At 50.9% G+C, this 19,007-nt stretch overlaps 2 protein-coding genes across 2 annotated transcripts; one reads left to right on the forward strand and one right to left on the reverse strand.

Annotated features, from left to right (window-relative positions):
• Positions 1 to 550: 550 nt before the first annotated feature.
• On the reverse strand, positions 551 to 14,955 carry sidC (nonribosomal siderophore peptide synthase SidC; the record flags this gene model as incomplete). The annotated part of the gene is made up of 2 exons (XM_025693280.1): positions 551 to 14,443; positions 14,509 to 14,955. 2 exons carry the CDS (start codon positions 14,953 to 14,955, stop codon positions 689 to 691), a joined length of 14,202 nt encoding a protein of 4,733 aa, XP_025556111.1. The 3' UTR covers positions 551 to 688.
• A 1,720-nt stretch (positions 14,956 to 16,675) lies between these two features.
• Positions 16,676 to 18,946, forward strand: BO97DRAFT_402539 (putative pyridine nucleotide-disulfide oxidoreductase AMID-like). Its single transcript, XM_025694527.1, has 5 exons — positions 16,676 to 17,350; positions 17,416 to 17,757; positions 17,815 to 18,172; positions 18,232 to 18,539; positions 18,600 to 18,946. Exons 1-5 carry the CDS (start codon positions 17,143 to 17,145, stop codon positions 18,641 to 18,643), a joined length of 1,260 nt encoding a protein of 419 aa, XP_025556112.1. The 5' UTR covers positions 16,676 to 17,142; the 3' UTR covers positions 18,644 to 18,946.
• Positions 18,947 to 19,007: the final 61 nt, after the last annotated feature.

The raw sequence follows: 19,007 nt of genomic DNA on the forward strand, positions 1-19,007 counted from the left end.
TGTGTGGAACGGAGAAGGCGACTTGAACTGTCATGTGTAATCTACACCCTGTATGAGTACGGATTTGTTTCTCTTGTTTCCAATTTCTTTCTAACAATGTCTAATGTATCTAATCTGCTTAATACGATCTGTCTTTCTTTGAAATTGTACACTATCAGACAAACGTGCTGGACCCGATCTTCTATAAACCGCGCCACAAAAGCAAGAGGGAGGAGCCTCCTCCATGGAGGACAATCTCTGCTTTTTGAGATCTAACCTCGTCGGATTATCGGCGATTGTTCGCACCATCGCGAAAATTGGGGAAGGGGATTGAAGAGGAAGAGGGTGAGGCTGTTAAGTATACTGCGGAGCAGTTTAGGGAAGGAGACGAGAGGGAAAGGCGTGGGATTGTTCTCAAGAGAGGAGAAGACTGAAGGGTGGGATGCCAGGCTATTCTCTACGTGGAGGGAACTTCATCGGGCTATAGATCCTGCTGCATATGCGAGCCTACTGTTGCCAACCTATGACTGAATGCAAAACCATTCGTAAGATCAGAAGATCTAACTCTAAAGCAATCTATGACAGAAAATCAGAAAGCAGGCAAGTGTCGCAATATGTCAAGCCCCGGTATATGCATGAATGAGCCAGTTTCGCCAACAGTCACCACATCCCTCCAAATTACATCTCCATCGCTAAACCATCCCCTATTTCAAGCTGCATTGAGAGACGATACAAGCATCTCAATTGCGCTCGCAATCTCTGTCAAGAGACTGTTCACTTCTTCCTCGCTTAACACCCCACCTTCCACCCGCACTCCAAAACCAATAGAGTCGGTCTTGGGATCAGGACCGACATCGATGAAGACATTCTCGTCCGGCAGGAATGAGGTGTCCAAGGCCGCCACCGACGTTGCTGTCTCATCAAGTGGCTCGGATGGGATGAAATCAGTCGGGACACCGATCTGTAAAGGCAGGAATAGGTCGCTGTTTTCGCCCACTTCCGATTCCGGCGTGATGTCGTTGGTCGAGGGGACAGCATTCTGCATCCAAAGAAGATTGATCCAGGTATTGAACAGGTGACCGCCGGTCTGTTGCTTGCTGGACCACCCGAGAACATCGCGGAGAGAGCTCTGCTCGTAGGAGACACGTTCTGCAAGGGAGGTTTGTATAGCACGTGCCTGATCCACGAGAGCAGTCGGAGAGGCATCGTCGGCCAGGTTGACCTCGGGAACGACAAATGGGTTGACGTTGAGACATGGCCCGGATAGCTTGTCGATGTTATCGAAGGCCGCGGAACGGCCCGTCTGATAGAGACCCAACGTGGGGCTTGGAACTCCTGTCAGTCGAGAAAGGGTGCGAGAGATGGCAAGCAGAACCACAGCTTGAAGACTGATGCCTGCAGCGCGACATGTTCTTTCCAAGTGTGACAGGTTTTTAACCTTCTCCCAGGCACTGACGAACAGCTGGTCGGGCACCTCATGTCTTTCTTGGGTTTTCTTGATCAGAGTGGGGGCAGCCGAACCAAGATGAGACGACCAATACTGCTTTTCATCAAGTTCGCGAAGGGAGCGAAGGGAGAAGTCCACGAAGGCAGGGAATGCCGGATTGCTCTCAAACTTTTGACCCCTGTAAAGATGTGCGAGCTCAGTCACAAACATCGGCATTGTCCATGCATCGTACGCTGCGTGGTTGATGAGTACAAGGATGCCATCACGATCATTTGCTTTCAAGAGTCGCAGACGAACAGGAGGCGTGGATAGTGAAGACGGATGTAGCGCCTCTTCTTTAGCTTGGGTCTTGGCAGCTTCCGTGATGGAGTTGGAACACTCGATAACCTTGAACTTGTTCGTGTCACGCATTGCCTGCTTCATGACAACCTGTACAACGTCTGTCGAAGAGGTCGCTGCGAAGCATGTCCGCAGTATGGGATGTCTCTGCTGCAGTTGAAACCAAGCCTCCTCTAGCCTTGCAGCATCAATGCGTTCGGAGCAGAAGTACGGCCAGGCTGCTTCAAACAGTCTTCTTCCGGACTTGAGCCAGCTAGCAAGGTGATAAAACTGCCCACCAAGGCATGGGAGAATTGCCTCAACCGAGTCCTTCTCAAAGCCGAGTTGTTGGAAAACCACACTCTCTACTTGCTCGTGATTCTCTATGAGGAACCCCTGAGACCGCGTCTCGTTCTCGGAGATGGATGTAATGCGTTTGCTGATACCACGAAGAGTATTGCCTTGCAGTATGTCGGCAACACCAGTCTTCAGTCCTTTCGCGCGGCAGAGGGAAGCAATACGAATAGCGGACAATGAATCCAAGCCAACACTGAAGATGCTTGTGCTTGGTTTGATGTTGTCCACGGAGACACCAGCCACTTCTGCAAGTATAGCTCGAACAATATCCTCATGGATTGGCTTGTCAGAATCTTCGACCTCATGATCGTGCAGCTCTTGGCGAGCCAATTTCATCGGCAGGTCACCAAGCCCCTCAGGTACGATCGTGGCACACCTAGTGGGATGTTCGACGATATCCTCGAAAATGGCCGCATACTCATCCAAGAGTTTGACAAGTGTGTCCTGGGTGATATACCTGCCATTGCAAGAGGCATTGACCACGATCCCCTGGCTCCCATGATCAACTTCAATGTTTAATTTGTATTCAGCCTGCGCGGTGTAGTTGTTAACCTCATATGGCGTCCAAATCTTCTGCTCATTGATGATGCTGCCCGCAAAGTCCGCACTCTTCTGGAACACGAAAAGTGTATCAAAGAGAGCCGAGGAGGTAAGAGCATTGGACCGTCTCAACGAGTTTTGCACAGTCCGCAAAGGCGCGTTTTGGTGCAACTGCGCATCGGTCGTCAACTGTTGCAGACGGAGAGCCATAGCCTTGTTGCTCAAGAACTTCGGCTCAAAACTGATTCTCTGAGCGACAGTGTTGAACAATGGCCCCAGTGTTTTCTCAGCGCCAGCCACTGACAGCGATCGACCCGCAAGGACTTGCCCAAATACAACGTCACGCTTTCCTACAAAACGAGCCAGCAACTTAGCGTACGCCAAGAGGGAGACACTTTGCACGGTGACCTCAATTGCTTTACAAGCCTCAATCACGCGAGAAATGTCGACATCCAGCGGCCGCTCGGACGTGAAAACGCGTTCGCTAGTTTCAGAGGCGGGAAGCACAGGGATCTCGGAGATCTCATATCCCTGTAGCTTCTCAGTCCAGAACCGGGCGGATTCGTCTTGCCCCTTCAGGATATGCTTAGCTGTTTCAGAGAAATTCGGTCTCTCAGTGGGCGAGTCGCCATTGTAGAGCACGGCTAAATCTTCAAAGAAGAACGGGATAGAAGCGCCATCGTAGAGTGCATGGTGCAAGGCAATCACGAGAACTCTCCCCTCCGGCTGATTAACTAAGAATGTTCTGATAGGCGGGGTTTCGAAGCTAGACTCATCGCGGAATGAGTACATAGTCTCAAGCTCGGTCAGAACGTTGATGCCGGAGGGCAAAGCAATTTCTTCCCAGTGGAGTGGTGGTTTGGTATGAACAGCACCAACCCAGGAGGAACCAAGCTCCTCTATCAGATGGAACGAGGTGCGCAGAATATCATTCTTTTCGATGACTTGTACCAAGGCAGATTTGAGGCGAGAAATATCAACAGAAGCTGCAAGTCTGATGGGATGCGGGTAAACATAGACCTGTCCGTCAGTAGCCAGGGTTTGCGTGATCATTCCTGACTGCAAAGGCGTAGTCTGGAACATCGCAGGAATGGAGTCCTCGTCAGTCAGAAGGCTGATATGTTTTCCGTAGACCTCAACATCGATAGTCTCACTCTCGTCGGCTTCTGATCTCTGGTCCGAGACGCCATTGCTGATAGTCTCATCAATGTGCTTGGCCAAAGCGCCAGTACATGAGAAACGCATAACATCAGACGAAGCAACATTCAAGCCTGCTTCGCGTAGTTTGCGGGAGAACTGAATCGCCGTGACAGAGTCAATACCCAGGCTCAAGAATGATGCACCTTTCGTAACATTCTCTGCAGTCAATCCACAGAAAGCCACGGTGTGCTCTCGGATCTGGGTCTCTATGGGAGACCAAATAGAATTGTCCCATGAGGCAACAGGGGACTGCGTACCCGGCGTGGAGGACCGCGATAAATTGAAGTTGGCCAAGGAAAGACTCTCGCCAGACACGACGCTCGAGATCACAGCCTCCATCTTTTCAAGAAACTCCTCCGCATTGTAGGTAGTGCCAAATGAAGGCGAGAAGTTACAGTGCAGATGCATCGTATCACTTGCATGGTCTGCTTCAACTTCAACAGCAAGGGGGTATTCTGCAGGCATAAAACTGTCCAACTCATGCCACAAACGGTGTTTTGGGGGAGGTGTGGAGCGAATGTATGAGAAGAGGCAGTCAAACAGAGGTGTAGTTGCTTCAGCCCATCTCTGAATGTGTCTCAAGGGAGTGTGCTGAAATTCGAGGGATCTGATCGTGGACTTTTGCACATGCTCAATCACTTCATCAACCGTTTCAAGTGCGTTGGTGTTGAGGCGACCAGGGACCGTGGTGATACACGGCAGCAGAACAGACGATGCGCCCGGCACAGAAACGGCCCTGCCCGACAAAACCAAGCCGTACGTCACGTCGGGAGCTCCAACAGTATCGGCCAGCAGAAGTGCAAACACTGCCTGAACCAGGGATGGCGCGGTGGTATGAAGCGCTGCAGAACAACGTTCCAACTCACTGAGACTGTTCTTGAGTTCTCTGCTCATGGAAGCAGAAACCTCCCTTGAATTGGAGTCTCTTCGGAAAGTTGTGGAATGATAGCCATCCAAATATTGAACCCAGTGTTCCTTTGCCTTCTCCACATCTTGGGCGTAGACATGCTCGATGAACTCTGACGGTGATCCTCTCTGAGGAACCTCATCGCCTGCGTACCGGGCTGCAACATCCTCCATCAACATTAGGAAGGATTCGCCATCATAGAGTGCATGGTGAATATCGATGAACAAGGCAAGAGGTTGATTCGTGCCCGAGGACTTGGCGACCAGAAACCGTACAGGAGGAGATTTAGAGATACCCGAGACAATGTCTTGAGAAATCCGCTCATGCTCTTGTTCATGTTTCTTGATCGCATCGTCCAAGTTGTCGTACTCTGCCTCCTCCCAGCGGATCTGATGGGCACCGACTGCAAGTATTACCTGCACCATCTGCTTGTGGAAAGGAGCGAAAGCAGTTCTCAAGATCTCATTTTCATCAGCAACTGATTGCCATGCCGACCTCAACATATTAAGATCGACATCATGCTCAAGCTTGAGAATGATGTGATTGACGTAAAGATGGTTGCCTTCACTGTTGATGGAGCGGGCAACCAAGCCTTCCTGCAGCGGCAAGCAGGGTCGAACTGCAGCCACGCGAGCAGAATCGATGTCTGCAACGGGGTCCTCCCTGTATTCTGACTCTACCTGGGCGAACTTTCGACGTACCTCAGACATAGCAGATTCCGTCGCTGAAGAGGAACGCCTAGGTAAACGTGCAAGTTGCTCAACAAACGGGTTACTCATGACAAGGGCCACTGTAGCTTGATAGCCAATCGCTCTGAGCTTGATGGAAAGGCCGATTGCGCTGAGACTATCAACGCCGATCTCGAAAATGTTGGTCATCGGTCCAATAGTCGATGGATCCGACGAGACGACACCGCAGAGCTCCTTCGCCACGGCCTGCTCGTCCGCAGATAAAGGTCGGTTAGTCACAGTGCTGTCTTTGCTTGGGGCATTGTTCCCTTGCAGGATAGTCGAAAGGGGAAGATCGGAGAAGAGCCCAGCCAATTCCTTAATGTTCGCTTTTCCGGACAGAGGCGCCAGCGGAATGTAAGTGATGGGAAGGATAAGCTCAGGCACCATATAGCTTGGCAGCTTTTTCTTGCAAGCATCCTGTAGCTCTCGGCCAAGCGTCGCGAATTCCGAGAACAGGAAAGCAACATCTATGCCTTGCTCACGCTTGCGAGCATTTGATCGTGCGACAAAGGAGATGAGCTGTTGTCGAGAGAGGCCAGGGTGTTTCGCGACAGTGGTGACAACGCTAATGTCAAAATTGCAAGATGAGCGAATAACCTCGGAGACCTCTCCAAGCTCCAGCCGTTGGCCACGGATTTTTGTCTGGTCGTCGCCACGGCCAAGGTACTCGACCGAGTCATCTGGCATCAACCGCCCGATGTCACCAGTACGATACATCTTCTCCCCGTTAGGCCCTGTGACGAACCCGGTTGCATCAGGCCTATTGAGGTAGCCTTTCGCAACCAGGTCACCCGTGAAACAAAGTTCTCCTGTCTGCCCTCTGAGGGCGTAAGTGAGTGTGCCGGGCATAAGGACGTGACCAACACAGGCACTGAGCGGAGGCCCGATGTTACGTAGGTTCGTCTCTTTGCCTACAGGGGCGAACGTGCAGCCTATTGTCGCCTCAGTGGGACCGTATGCGTTTACAAGCGCAAAGCCCGGTGCCGAAGCCCAAGTATCCAGCACTTTCTGCGTTATCTTTTCCCCGCCAACGGTCATGTATTTTAGACTGGGGCATTGAGCAGGGACGATGTTGGATTGATCCACTAAAGATGGAACAAGGCTTGCGTGTGTGATATCCCATTTAGAGATCGTCAGTCCTAGATCGTTCAGGATCATAGCTCGCGGGGCCGTCACAGTCGCCATACCATGTCTCCAGGGAAAGAACATTTCCAGAAGATGCGGGTCAAAGGCGCGGCTAGCTTGAGCGAGATATCTGCCAGCTCCTGCAAGCTCTAAAGTGACCGGGGCCCGGCGACAGGTGAATTCCGAAAAGGACTCGATGAATGATGAAAGGTTGCCTCTAGTCACCATGACGCCTTTAGGCTTGCCCGTAGAGCCAGAAGTGTATAAAAGGTAGGCTAGATCGTCAGGGTCAGACATATAGTTCTTATCTTCGGCTGGCATCACGGCCAATGATTCGGAGAAAGCCGGATCGTCAAAACATGTAACTTGACATGTTCCTGGCACATGTTCAAAGGATGCAGCGAATTGCTTCTCGGTGAACACGATCGGGCAATCGCCATCCTCAATCAGGAACACTTTCCTCTCGGATGGGAGACCATCGTCAACCGGGAGATAAGTGTTTCCCGATTTGAAGATGCCGATGATAATGGGATACGAGATCAAATCTCGCTCGGAGCAGACCGCGATCATTCTGTTCTTGTAGCCCAGAGAGGCTATATAGGCAGCAACGCGATTGGCTTGGGCGTTCAAGCCGCCATAAGTCATAGTCTCCTTCTCAATTCCAGACTCAGCTATGCTACTGGCGACTTCAACGGCTATCAAATCGGGATGTTTCGCAGCATATAGTTCAAGCCAGTGCGTCGGGCTCAGTCGCACCGAGTTTGCCACTTCCTCGCTGACCGGCTGATCAGAGATTGACCGCAGAGCTTTCGGGATGTGGTTGACTAGACTTCCAAAAGACTCGTCAATCGAGGAAAGCATTGTACTGACTATGCCGTCCACCTGGCGGACAAAGAGAGACAGCTGAACACGTGACATTATCCTGCTATCCGAAGAGGCCTCCACATACAGCGTACCGTTGGGGCGCTGAAAGACATTGAACGCCATGGGGTGTTCAACGTGTAGGCCCACTTGATCGTCTATCTCGCGCCAGATGCTTGGTTCTATGAGCTCGACCGAGTCATCCGTCGCAACATGGAAATTGAACACCGCCGGGTAGAGCGCCTCGCCTCTTTGACGATTCAACAACTTTCGTACTTCGCGAGCGTGTATATGGCGGCATTTCCAAGCCTGAGCAGAGACCCGTTGCTGATCAACCAAGATCTCTCGAATGCTTCCGCTAGAGTTGAACGGAATAGGTACAACGGATATCAGAGGCCCAATGCCGTTCTCAAGGTCGGGGTGCAGGACACGATCGGAGAGTGTCTCAGCGAATACAGCGGCCGGCACTCCAAGATAGCTTGTCGAGACATAACACCACGCCGCTCGAATGATGGATGCAATAGAGGATAATCCCAACTCGGCTGCAGTGGCCTGCAACTTCGAAACCGACTCTGTCAATGGAAGCCCTTCTGAAATCCACTCGTACTTTGGCACTTCGCCCGGTTGTAGCTTCTTGCCGGTTAGGTCTGGCCAAACGGGAGCATCCTGGTCTGAAAAGTCCTTGAGCTGAGATTCCCAGAATTGGCTAGTTGCCTTGCTCCTCTTTTCAGTAGGAAGGGTAAGCGAAAGCGCATCGGTAAGCTGGAATCGCAAGGGTGGCTTGTATGTGTAAGCGCATCGCACATCATCCAGGATCATATTGAGTGAGGGTTCGTCATGTATAGAGTGGTGTATGGTGAACATCATAACACGTTTAGCGCCTGTATTGAACACAGTGACAGCCCAAGGTGGATGTCTAAAGTACGTTTTCTGATGCATCGACATGATTTCATCCAGCCTATTAGCACGAAGAGTCGCGATATCCGATTCGGAACAATTTAGCAAGTCCCAATCGAGGTGCGGAAGCTGATAAATTATCTGCAGTATGGAGAAGTCATAGCTTCCAAGTGGGTCGGATCCTGGATTTTCAAGTTCAGCGACAGGGATGAAGCTAGTCCTGAGGCCTTCAGTTCGTTGGCATGTCGCGAGCCAAGCTTGCTTCAACCTTGCGAGATCCACCGAATCATCTAGAGCGAAGAAGTGGTTGCTCCAGTACATGGTGTAAGTGCCCATCGTCTCACTGAGCAAACTTTCCTGTAATGGAGTTGCCCTAAGGATTTTGATATCCTCCTTGATTATGTTCGCTGCAGCACTATGCCATTTTTCGTTGAACGCGCCCACGTCGAACGACTCTGAGGATTCGGCTGAAGTGCCTCGATTTACAGAAGAGACTAAAATCACCAGATCCTTAACAGTCACACAGTTGAGAACGTCGACAACTGAGATTTGATGACCGGCATCTTTCAACCTAGAGGCCACCCGGATCGCACGGATGGAATCAATGCCGAGGCTACTTAATCGGCTAGACTTGGAGATAACGGAGGCCGAAATGCCGGCGAGTGAAGATATCATCTCGACTATGTGGGCTGCAATGGAAGTGTCATATTGACTATCTTCAGATCCATCGAAGCCACGGGCCAGGCCTACCTTGGATTCCCAATCGTCGAGGTCGACGGACGAATAGGATGCCTGTAGTGCCCTGCGATCTGTCTTGGCTGATGATGTTTTGGGAATTTGCGACACCACCAGAAAGACAGAAGGTATCATATGATCAGGTAGGACACGCTGGGCTTGCTCGCTGGCAGCTCGTGCTATTTCAACGGCGGTTTCACCTGACAGTAATGACTGTTCCTGGCCTTCTGTGGTTGCAGCTTTTGGCGCAGAGAGGAAGGCAACTACCACATTGTTGGGCCTGTCGGGACGATTGAGGAAAAGGGTCTCAACACTTTCAACGAGTGAATGGCATTCGCGCAGGGAAAAGCTTATCTCGCTCAGCTCCACTCGGATACCGCCCAGCTTAACCAGATCATCGACGCGGTTGACGTATTCTAGAGAGCCATCGGCGAGCATTCGAACGAGGTCACCGGTATAGTACACTATCTGCTGCGCCTCCTCGTTCCAGACATACTTGGCTTCGGTAACATCATCTTGATTCAAATAACCGGGTGAAAGTTGTGGACCACCGAGTGCCAGCTCTCCGATGGCATTCTTCATGACCAACTGCTGACCTTTGGTCACGAAGACAGAGACAGTCTCCATAGGCCAGCCTATGTTCGCACTTTTGACCTTTTTATGTTCGTTTCCAAATTCTCTGATCGTCGAGACTACCGTAACTTCCGCTGGTCCATATGTGTTGAAAGCTCTCATATTTGTACCCCAGTCGTCAGCCACAGGCTGCGTTAACTTCTCGCCAATCATGGTGATGACCTGCAATGTTTCGCAGCTCTTCCTGGGTATCCCAGCTGAGAAAGCAGGTGTCAGATGTGCATGTGTTGCTTTGGTGATGTTGGCTAGTTTTGCAAACGAGCCCAGCATGATATCTCTCGTAGCAGAGATGAGGACGCCACCAATGCCCCAAGTGTAAAAGATATCCTGGATCGAGACGTCGAATGTGTATTGTGAAAATTGCAAGCAGCGTACGCCACCGGGCACATCTGCAGGAATATCTTTTTGGAGCGTCCTCATACTCGAAACAGCGGAGGAGTGCTTAATCGGTACACCTTTGGGTGCGCCTGTTGTTCCACTAGTCCAGATCAGGTAGGCCATATCGTTGGCCTTGGTTTGAGGCTTGACCATTTTGTGGGCTTCTCCATTCATGCCATTTGATGTCTCATTAATGAACCGGTTCACATCTATGACTCGAACCCCAGCGGGTACTGAACCGTCAGGCTGGGTCCCATCGAGATCGGAAACGAGTAAAATGCTCGATGCGGTCCGTGCAATCAAGTCATGACGACGCTGTGCAGGAGACATGGTATCGATCGGACACCAGGCGCCTCCAGCCTTGAGAATACCTAGTATCGCAGCATACATGGCAGGGCTTTTCTCGATACAGATAGGGATTGGGCGATTGTTGAGCTCCCCGCTAATTTGGGCTAGATGCGCTGCAAGACGTTCTGCTATATCGTTAAGTTCGCCGTAGGACCAAGTTATATTGCGCGGGTCGTTTTCATCATCCAAATTATACTTGAAAATCAGGGCAGGGTGCTGAGGATTTACCAGCGCATGCTCCTCAAACTGTGCTTGTATGAGAGTTCCTTCTTGCGCTTCGCTAAGTCTAGGTTGCGAGTTAAAGCATGACTTCAAGTCACGGCTAGTCTTCATAGGGCCATCAAGAAAGCGTCCTTCAGGCTCGTTGAGGATGAACTCGACGATTTCCGACATCTGCCGAAGCATCACCTGGGCCGATTGTGAATCAAGTCTGGCCTCATCGAAACTGGCCCGGAATGTCAAGGAGGAGTCATGACACGGCCACACCTCGATCATGACCGCGAAATCGTTCGCCATTGGCGGATGATAGATCGAGCTCCAGATCCCACTCCCACCAGAGCCTGCACTGAAATCTTGATAAGCTATCAGCGTTTCGTATGGAAGTCGTCCTTCTGCCGTGACAAGAGATCCCAGGCTAGGTTGCAGGTGAGATAGAGTGCTTGCATTCAGCCTGGTCAGGCTTTGAGTTATGGAACGGTTTGTGCGCAAATCAGGAGGGTTTGCCTGCGAGTCCTGTACGGCGAGTCTGATGGGAATTGTGGTGAATGTTGGGCCAATACAGGTTTCAGAGACGACATCAAGTCGCCCCGAGATTACGCTGCCCATTACCACGTCCTGGTCAGTTGTGCCACTGTAAGCTAACAAGATCGAGCCCCAAGCTGCCTGAAGTACAGAAAGAGGACTTGAACCAATGAGTTTAGATCTCTTCTTGAGGGTGTCATGGCGAATACTAGCCGTGATCTCCGCGCAGCCGGTTGTTTTGATAGGAGACGGCCTGTATGAGGTCACAGATGGGAACGCGACAGGAGAATGATTTTCCAATTGTTTATTCCAGAAGTCAGTCGTCGCAACTTGATCAGCTTGGAAGTGATGCTTCACAACATGCTCAAGAGACGTTCGTTGCTTAGCAATCTCTCCATGATAGAGAGCAGATACGTCATCGAGCATGAGTTGCAAAGAACCACCGTCAAATATGCCGTGAAACATGCTCAAAACAATCTCGTTCCCTATGCTACTCTTAACTAGAGACAGCCTAAAAGGGGGTTTGCTCAGATCAATACACTTTTCGGCGTCTCGAAGAGCATTTTGAAGAGCTTCCTCTTTTGAGACAGTCTCAGTGGTTTGATAAACAGCCCATTCAGTGGGAGACACTGCTTCGGGGGCGATGATGCATTGGGCGAATGGTGCCATGTCATCGTCAACCCAGCAAAAGATTGTGTGGAAGGAGTCGTAACTGGAAACAACGGCGTCCCAAGCTTCTCGAATTCTTTCCAGGTCAACGTCGGGTTCAAGACGTAGGACGGTGTGATAAATGTAGGAGCGAGTTGCAAAAGACTTGTCGGATGAGCTACGCAGGAAACTGGTGAGCATTCCAGATTGTGTTGCCGTTGTCGGGAGAATCTTCGCAACTTGGCTCGGCTTCAAGTCAAGTCTTTCCAAGCAGAGGGTCTTGTTTCTCTCACTGAATGCCGCAAGTTTCTCCTGGAGTAGGTCGCGATGCCCGTTCATATCTGCCGTTCCGTTCTTCTGGCGGTGCTGGAAGACGAGTGCTACCAATGCTTTCGGAGTAGACGATTGCAATACATCGCCGACAGACAACCCGTCCATACCATGGTCTCGTAGCTTCTGCAAAAGGCGCATAGCGCCGAGACTGTCGATACCCAAAGAGAAGAGACTAGCTTCTGGCTTGATGGCAGCAACATTCTCGTCTGCTGTTTGCGCAATGAGCTCAATCACAAGCTGTTGCACAGACGAGAGATTCTTGTCCTTTGGAGCTTCCCAATGGTCTTGTACACCATTTTCACAAGATCCAGCTGAGTCCTGTGGAGTGTACAGCTGACATATGGTCTCGTCCTCTTGTTGCAGTCGAGCCGAAATAGTTTTACGGTCGACCTTGCCGGAACTCGAGCGGGGGAGACTGGAGAAAAACGCATAGGCGGAAGGACACATATAGGAGGAAAGGTATTGCCGGGCTTTGCGGTGTGCCTCATTTGTTATCTCTTGGTTTTCTGCAGCACTTGCGTCGCCGTTGCCGACAACTAGGCATGCCACAATCTGCTCACTGCCCTGTACTTGGACGTCGCGCTTGGATACTACAGCCACAACTTCTGTCACACCATGCACTGTAGACAGGGCTGACTCAATCTCACCCAGTTCGACGCGCCGGCCGCTAAGCTTGACCTGATCTGATGTTATACGGCCGAGAAATTCAATGACTTGAGAGCCTGATTCATCCCAGACAATGCGCGCCATATCCCCAGTACGATACAAGTAGCCGAACTCTGCGCTGTGCACAAAAGCCTTCGCGGTTTCCTTCGGACGGTTCAGATATCCTTTGCTAACTTGCGGGCCTCCTATTGCCAGCTCACCAGCGAGACCCGCGGGGACTGGTCTCGGCGTACGACTGTGCGAATCCAGAACAAACATCGCGCAAGTCGGAAGTGCTTTGCCAATGATTGAGCCCCTAGTCGAGTGACCAACAGGTGCGAGGAAGGTGCAATTAATGGCACCTTCAGTAGGTCCATACGCATTCACCAACATCGTTTGGGCTCCATCATGCGATGTGTTTGGGGAAAAGTTCTCAATGACTGTCCTATTCAGCTTCTCTCCCATCGTCCAGAGCGACCGAAGTGTAATCAGCCGGGATGGCCGCAGGAGTGCAGCCAAACTTGGCGTCGCCATCATAACGGTCGCCCTTGTCTCATTTATGGTGGCTTCTAGATCAGTCAATGTCAGGCTTCGATCCGCGGAGCAAAGAGTGGCTCCAGTGCTCAAAGTGACAAAGATCTCCATGAGTGACGGATCGAATGTCGGGGAGGCAAATTGAAACCAACGAAAATCGCCTTCAGTGTCGCCTGGAAGCGGGATGGCCGTAGCATGGGACTGTATGGAGCATGTGACTGCCAGATGGCTGACTTGGACACCTTTCGGTTTCCCAGTAGATCCACTGGTAAACAGAAGGTAAGCAATTTGGTCATGTCGAATATCCACTTTCTCCAGGGCATTCGCGGGGTCTGAGGGTGAGGCAGTATTATTTATTAGTTCCTCCCACTTGGAAATGGCCTTCACATCAACCCATACGGGTAGGCTTGCGACACCGCCATGCTCTTCAGCAGACCCAAGGTCGAAAGATGGCTCGCGTGTGCTACCCAGAATGATAGGACAGTTTATGTCCTGCAGAATTTCGCGTATCCTATCCGCTGGAGCATCCTGGGGAATAGGAGAAAATGCAAACCCGGCTTTCAGTATACCAAGGTATGAAATGTACAATTCGGGCGATGTTGACATGTACACAGGGATAATCCGCCCGCAGTCAGCCGAATCACGGGCTGCCAGCAGATCCCTGATATGTACAGCTAAGTTAGTGGATGCTCGGTCGAGGTCAGAATAAGTAAAGATGCTGTGCTTTGCAAAAGAAGTGGTAGTAGGCAAAGAATGGACAAAATCGAGGGCTATGGCATCAGGCTTCGTCCGAGCCCAGCCCTCAAATGCAGAATGAAGAAGATATTGTTGGGGTATCGTAGAATCAGAAAGTTCATTCGAGTCATGGCGTCGTGAAGGGGGTATCATAGATGGAGGGAAATTCATAACAGAAAGCTGGGGCGGAGAGGCCTCGAAGGCCAAGAATGGTGACGAATCTGCCAAATGAATGGCAACGCTCTTGAGCAGCTGGTCCACTGCATGGGCTGGAATCAATTGATCGGGACAGGTAAACCAGATCTGAATGGTAGCAGTGCTGTCGGAAGGCTCCACGTAGAGCGTGAAATTCTACCGGCCGAGCGATTAGACCAAATGCTGCAGAGATAGCCAGGGGCAAGTGACAGGGCACCTACATGTTCTTGCGCCTTGAAACTGGACTGTTGCTCGCCATTTTCAGGATCAGGGCAAAGTCCTAGCACCAGAGAGAATTGCACTTCATCAACACCAAGATGCTGCTGGTCCACTTCTTCGATAGTGCAGCTCGTCGACGGCTGGGATTGCTGGCTATTGTCTTCCCGAATCACAGAAGCACGGACCAACCTGCGAACTCTCTCCGCACCAGCGAAGGTGGTGGGATGGCGTACGACAAAGAATGCGATATCGTCTAGACCTGTGAAGCTCGAGACAAAGCAGGCGTAACCTCGAACCAGGCCACTTGCGATATTTTGGAGGTTTGTGCTGCAAACAAGCTCGATGCGGGAGCTCTGAGCTGCTGAGCTCCTCGGAACCGCATCAACCGCATACTGGTCGACTGTATCAAGAGCGGGAAGCTTGGTAGTGGGGATGGAAGTCAAATTCATCGCTGGAAAAAGAGCATCGTCTGTAGCAGAGATTGTTGTCGAGGCGCTGTGCCCCTCATTTGGCGGAAGGTCGGTTGACTTTGATTTGAAATGTCCGATGTCCGAAGCGGGGTACGAGTCACGCACACGCAGAGGACGACCGCGACGGCGTCTTGCTCGACAGCAGAAGGATACGAAACCCATGAGTGTAAAAGAAAAGAGACTGCTCGATCACAGGAGGGACAGGAATGAAGAAGATATGATCTGCGACTGTCGCGCAAAAGGTACTTTGCTCACGCAGGAACTTCCAAGGATATGCATAAAGACTGGCTGGTTAGCATCACTTTGCAGTGGATCCCACGGATACCACGCGAATCCATTGGGCATTGATCACATTTTTAGAAAGGTCTGTGAGGTTGATGTGGGGGGACAAGATTTGTGAATCATCCAATCTGTTGCAACCGAATTCGATGGTGTTTGAATTAGAATTAATCAGATTGGCAGACAGTGCTGGAGGGGGTGAGCATTTTTTTTCTCTCTCTTCCTTGATCCTGGCTGTGGTCCGTGGCAGACGCGCGCATCGCGCCACGGGACTTGGCCTCAGGCCACACGCTGTTCAGGCAAACCATCCCCCGGCCAACCTGTCGGCCCGGTCTGAAATATCTCCGATCCTCGGCACAAGACTTATCTGATTAGATCATCAGATTAGATTCTGCGACCGCTGGCCAGGTCTATCCTGCTGCGATCTTGACAAAAGATAATTCTCTACCATTGAATCACCAGTCTCGACATATGGATGGGTTTCGTAACTTCTCGATATCACATAGCGCATCCTTTTTGTCCCTAGATTGATATTGCTCTAGTCTTTACCATTCTCACAGTCTCCGTGGCTCTTTTCTTCAGTTCACCGACTGGTGTTAAAAACCCGTCGAACCCTTCCTTCACTGAAGCACATTGAGAACAACTGCCGGACGGAGATTTCTATAGCAAATGAGTCCAATCATCAATAGTACTGCATTACTATATACCGTACATGTTCTCAGACCGCCATTCTGAGTCCTATTCCAATCAATGTGAGCTGGAATTCGAACATGATAGAAATATTTTTATTCCGCCTATCTACTGATGGGTATACATGATACCGAATGGGCTGTTGGCTAAGTGACCCTTTCGCGCTTGACGTATGAGTGAGTAGCACGATAATGCAGGTCATTATGTATTTGCGCCGCGTTTCTTTGAAGCTTGAAGACAACAATCACGCTGAGGGCTAGTAAGCCTTTACATCAAGGATCTGCAAGAGATAAATCAGCTGCCAGTATATCAATGACTGTATGATACCAATCTCATCTCAGCACTCCAAATTAGAAACCTGAACAATCGCGCAGTCGATGCGAGGTGGGAAACGTAAACCCCCCTGGAGCCCGACCGGCGAGCAGCGGATCAGATAAATGGAACCGGACTCTTCAGTTCTGAACTTAGGTAATTTCGAAATCCACTTGCAATTCTGTTTCACGGATTGATTGGCTGGACTTCCTATCGGCTCATTAAAACCTCTCATTCCTTCCACCTTTGTCACATTTCCATTCGAGAGTGTGGCATTCTGGGCGCTCGGGCAAACGTTGATTGGGCGACGAGTCTCCGCCAGTACCCGATCGCGCCACTTGGCGCCAATCTGATAAGATGGATCAAAGATACGGAAGGCAACCATCCGGCTTGTCGTAACTTGGTATCCGTAGTCACACGATTTCAATCCGAGCCTGTGCCATTGAAGCAGGATCTGTGTTCGCAATGCCCCGCAGACCTTGACATCTCTGCTTGGAATTTTGCCATGGTCATATCTGATACTGGGCTCTACTGGTGTCTGCCGAAGTTTCTGAGACAATTCATCCGCAAGCTGGCCTAGGCACTGCCGATACGACAGAGGGACATTCTGTTTGTGACAGATGTCCCCATCGGGTCCACAGTCTCTGGGCATCTGCTCCCCGGTTTCGGGTGATGCGCCTCTGGGTACGCTGTTCTTATCATGGCGTTGCTCTTAAGTATGGGCCATGCCCCCTTTCCTCCGCGATCCTTTTTCTCGAGTTTCGCGTCTAATAATCCTGCCCCTACCAGCCAGCCCCTTTTGCTCTTACCCTCTCCTCTCTCTCCTCTCCCCTCCTTCTAGTATAATTAGTTGTCTTTCAAAGTCACGAACATTCCACTCCCAACATGCCGTCCAACGAGGGCCTTGTCTCGCTCGCGCGCGAGTTCCGCGTCTTAATTGTCGGTGGCTCCTATGGTGGGCTAGGCGCAGCCATGACGCTGATAGATCTTTGTCGTGGCCGACTTGCTCGCTTCAACTTCACGCCCAATGCGCAACCCCCTCAGCATCGCATACCCATTCAGATCACATTGGTAGACGAAAGGGACGGCTACTGTAAGTGTTGCCACTGTCCCGACTATTCTTTATGCTGTCCAGGGAATAACCCCAAGAATTATTAGACCATCTAATCGGCTCCCCTAAGGCACTCGCATCTGAGAAATATGCCTCGAAAACCTGGAACAGATTCGTCGACATCCCTGCTCTAAAGACTCCAGATATCAAGTTCATTCGGGGAAGCGTCCACTCCGTGGATTGTCAGCGGAAGGTGGCTCAGATCCTTGATAGCCAGACGCGGCGATCGAGGGAGGAGAAATACGACTTTTTGATCGCTGCGTCAGGGTTACGTCGGGTCTTTCCCACTGTACCGCAGTCTTTGGAGCGCGATGAATTCTTGGAGGAGACAAGGCAGAACGTCAAAGCTATCCAAAACGCACAGGAGGGCGTTGTGGTGATTGGCGGGGGTGAGTGTCTCCGCACATTTTATATCTGCCTACGGTTCACTTTCTAACGACGTATAGGTGCTGTTGGTGCTGAGATGGCTGCCGAGTTGAAAGACCTCTATCCCAGCCAGAAGGTCACTCTGATTCATTCCCGCGATCGACTGCTCAATGCTGAGCCTCTTCCCGATTCCTTCAAAGACCGCATCTGCGCTATCCTCCGCGAACAGGGCGTTACTGTAACCCACGGGCAGCGAGTTGTCGACATCACCGCCGTTGACACGAATGAAGGCCGCCGGATCTGGCAGCTTACTCTGTCAGACGGTACTCAAGTCAAGGCCGGCCATGTTATGAATGCTGTTTCGAAGAGTGTTCCCACTTCCACTTATCTCCCCAAAGCTGCATTAGACGAAGACGGACTGGTGAAGATCCGACCAACGTATGTATTCCTTCTCTTGTCCACGGCATCAAAAGAGCTTTCAACTGACGGTCGGCTAGTCTGCAATTCCCGAGTAACGCTCCCAACGCAGATGAGCACTTCGCTGTGGGTGACATTGTTTCATGGTCGGGAATCAAGCGCTGCGGCGCTGCCCTTCACAAGGGTCACCTCGCAGCGACCAACGTTCATCAGCTCATGCTGGCACAGGCTTTGAATGCTAAGCCTGAGTTTGTGACCCTGAAGCCGCACCCACCCGTCATGGCCATTGCTCTGGGTAAGACCGCAGTGGCATATGACTCGGACGGTGGGCTGCAGGACGGTGAGAAGACCTATGCTACCATGTTCGGCAACGACATGGGCTTCAGTAGTAAGTGCTCTTGGACAATGCTAGTTAAGATTTCTAGAAGCTCATGCTGACTCGATATAGTTTGTTGGGACTACATGAAGCTGTCTGAGCCATGCGAGGCTTAGACTATTTTTAGACTGTATCTATGTTTGACAAAGCTGGTATTTGTCAGGCGCTTGACCGAACTACAAGTTATCTATTTAGATCATATTTCCAAGAGAGTTATGGGCCTCCTAGCTTCAGATTATCGTGGGGCACTGTTGAGCATTTGAGCATAGATGAAGTAGCCAAGTCTTGGTACCCCTGCCCTCATAGCAACCTGGTCTGCAAGGGAGGCTCTGGAAGCTTCTCATTGTCCTTAGTTTATACTCTGCAACCTATTCTCACGGATGGCTTTCGTGCTGCGCAGTAGATTTGTTAGTTGCCTGGCTGTCAAACCTTTATTGTGTTCAACATGTTTTTTCAGATTTATCTTGAGTAGTTCATTAT

The sequence above is a fragment of the Aspergillus homomorphus genome, assembly GCF_003184865.1.
Source record: "Aspergillus homomorphus CBS 101889 unplaced genomic scaffold BO97scaffold_2, whole genome shotgun sequence".
Classification (NCBI taxonomy): Eukaryota; Fungi; Ascomycota; class Eurotiomycetes; order Eurotiales; family Aspergillaceae; genus Aspergillus; species Aspergillus homomorphus.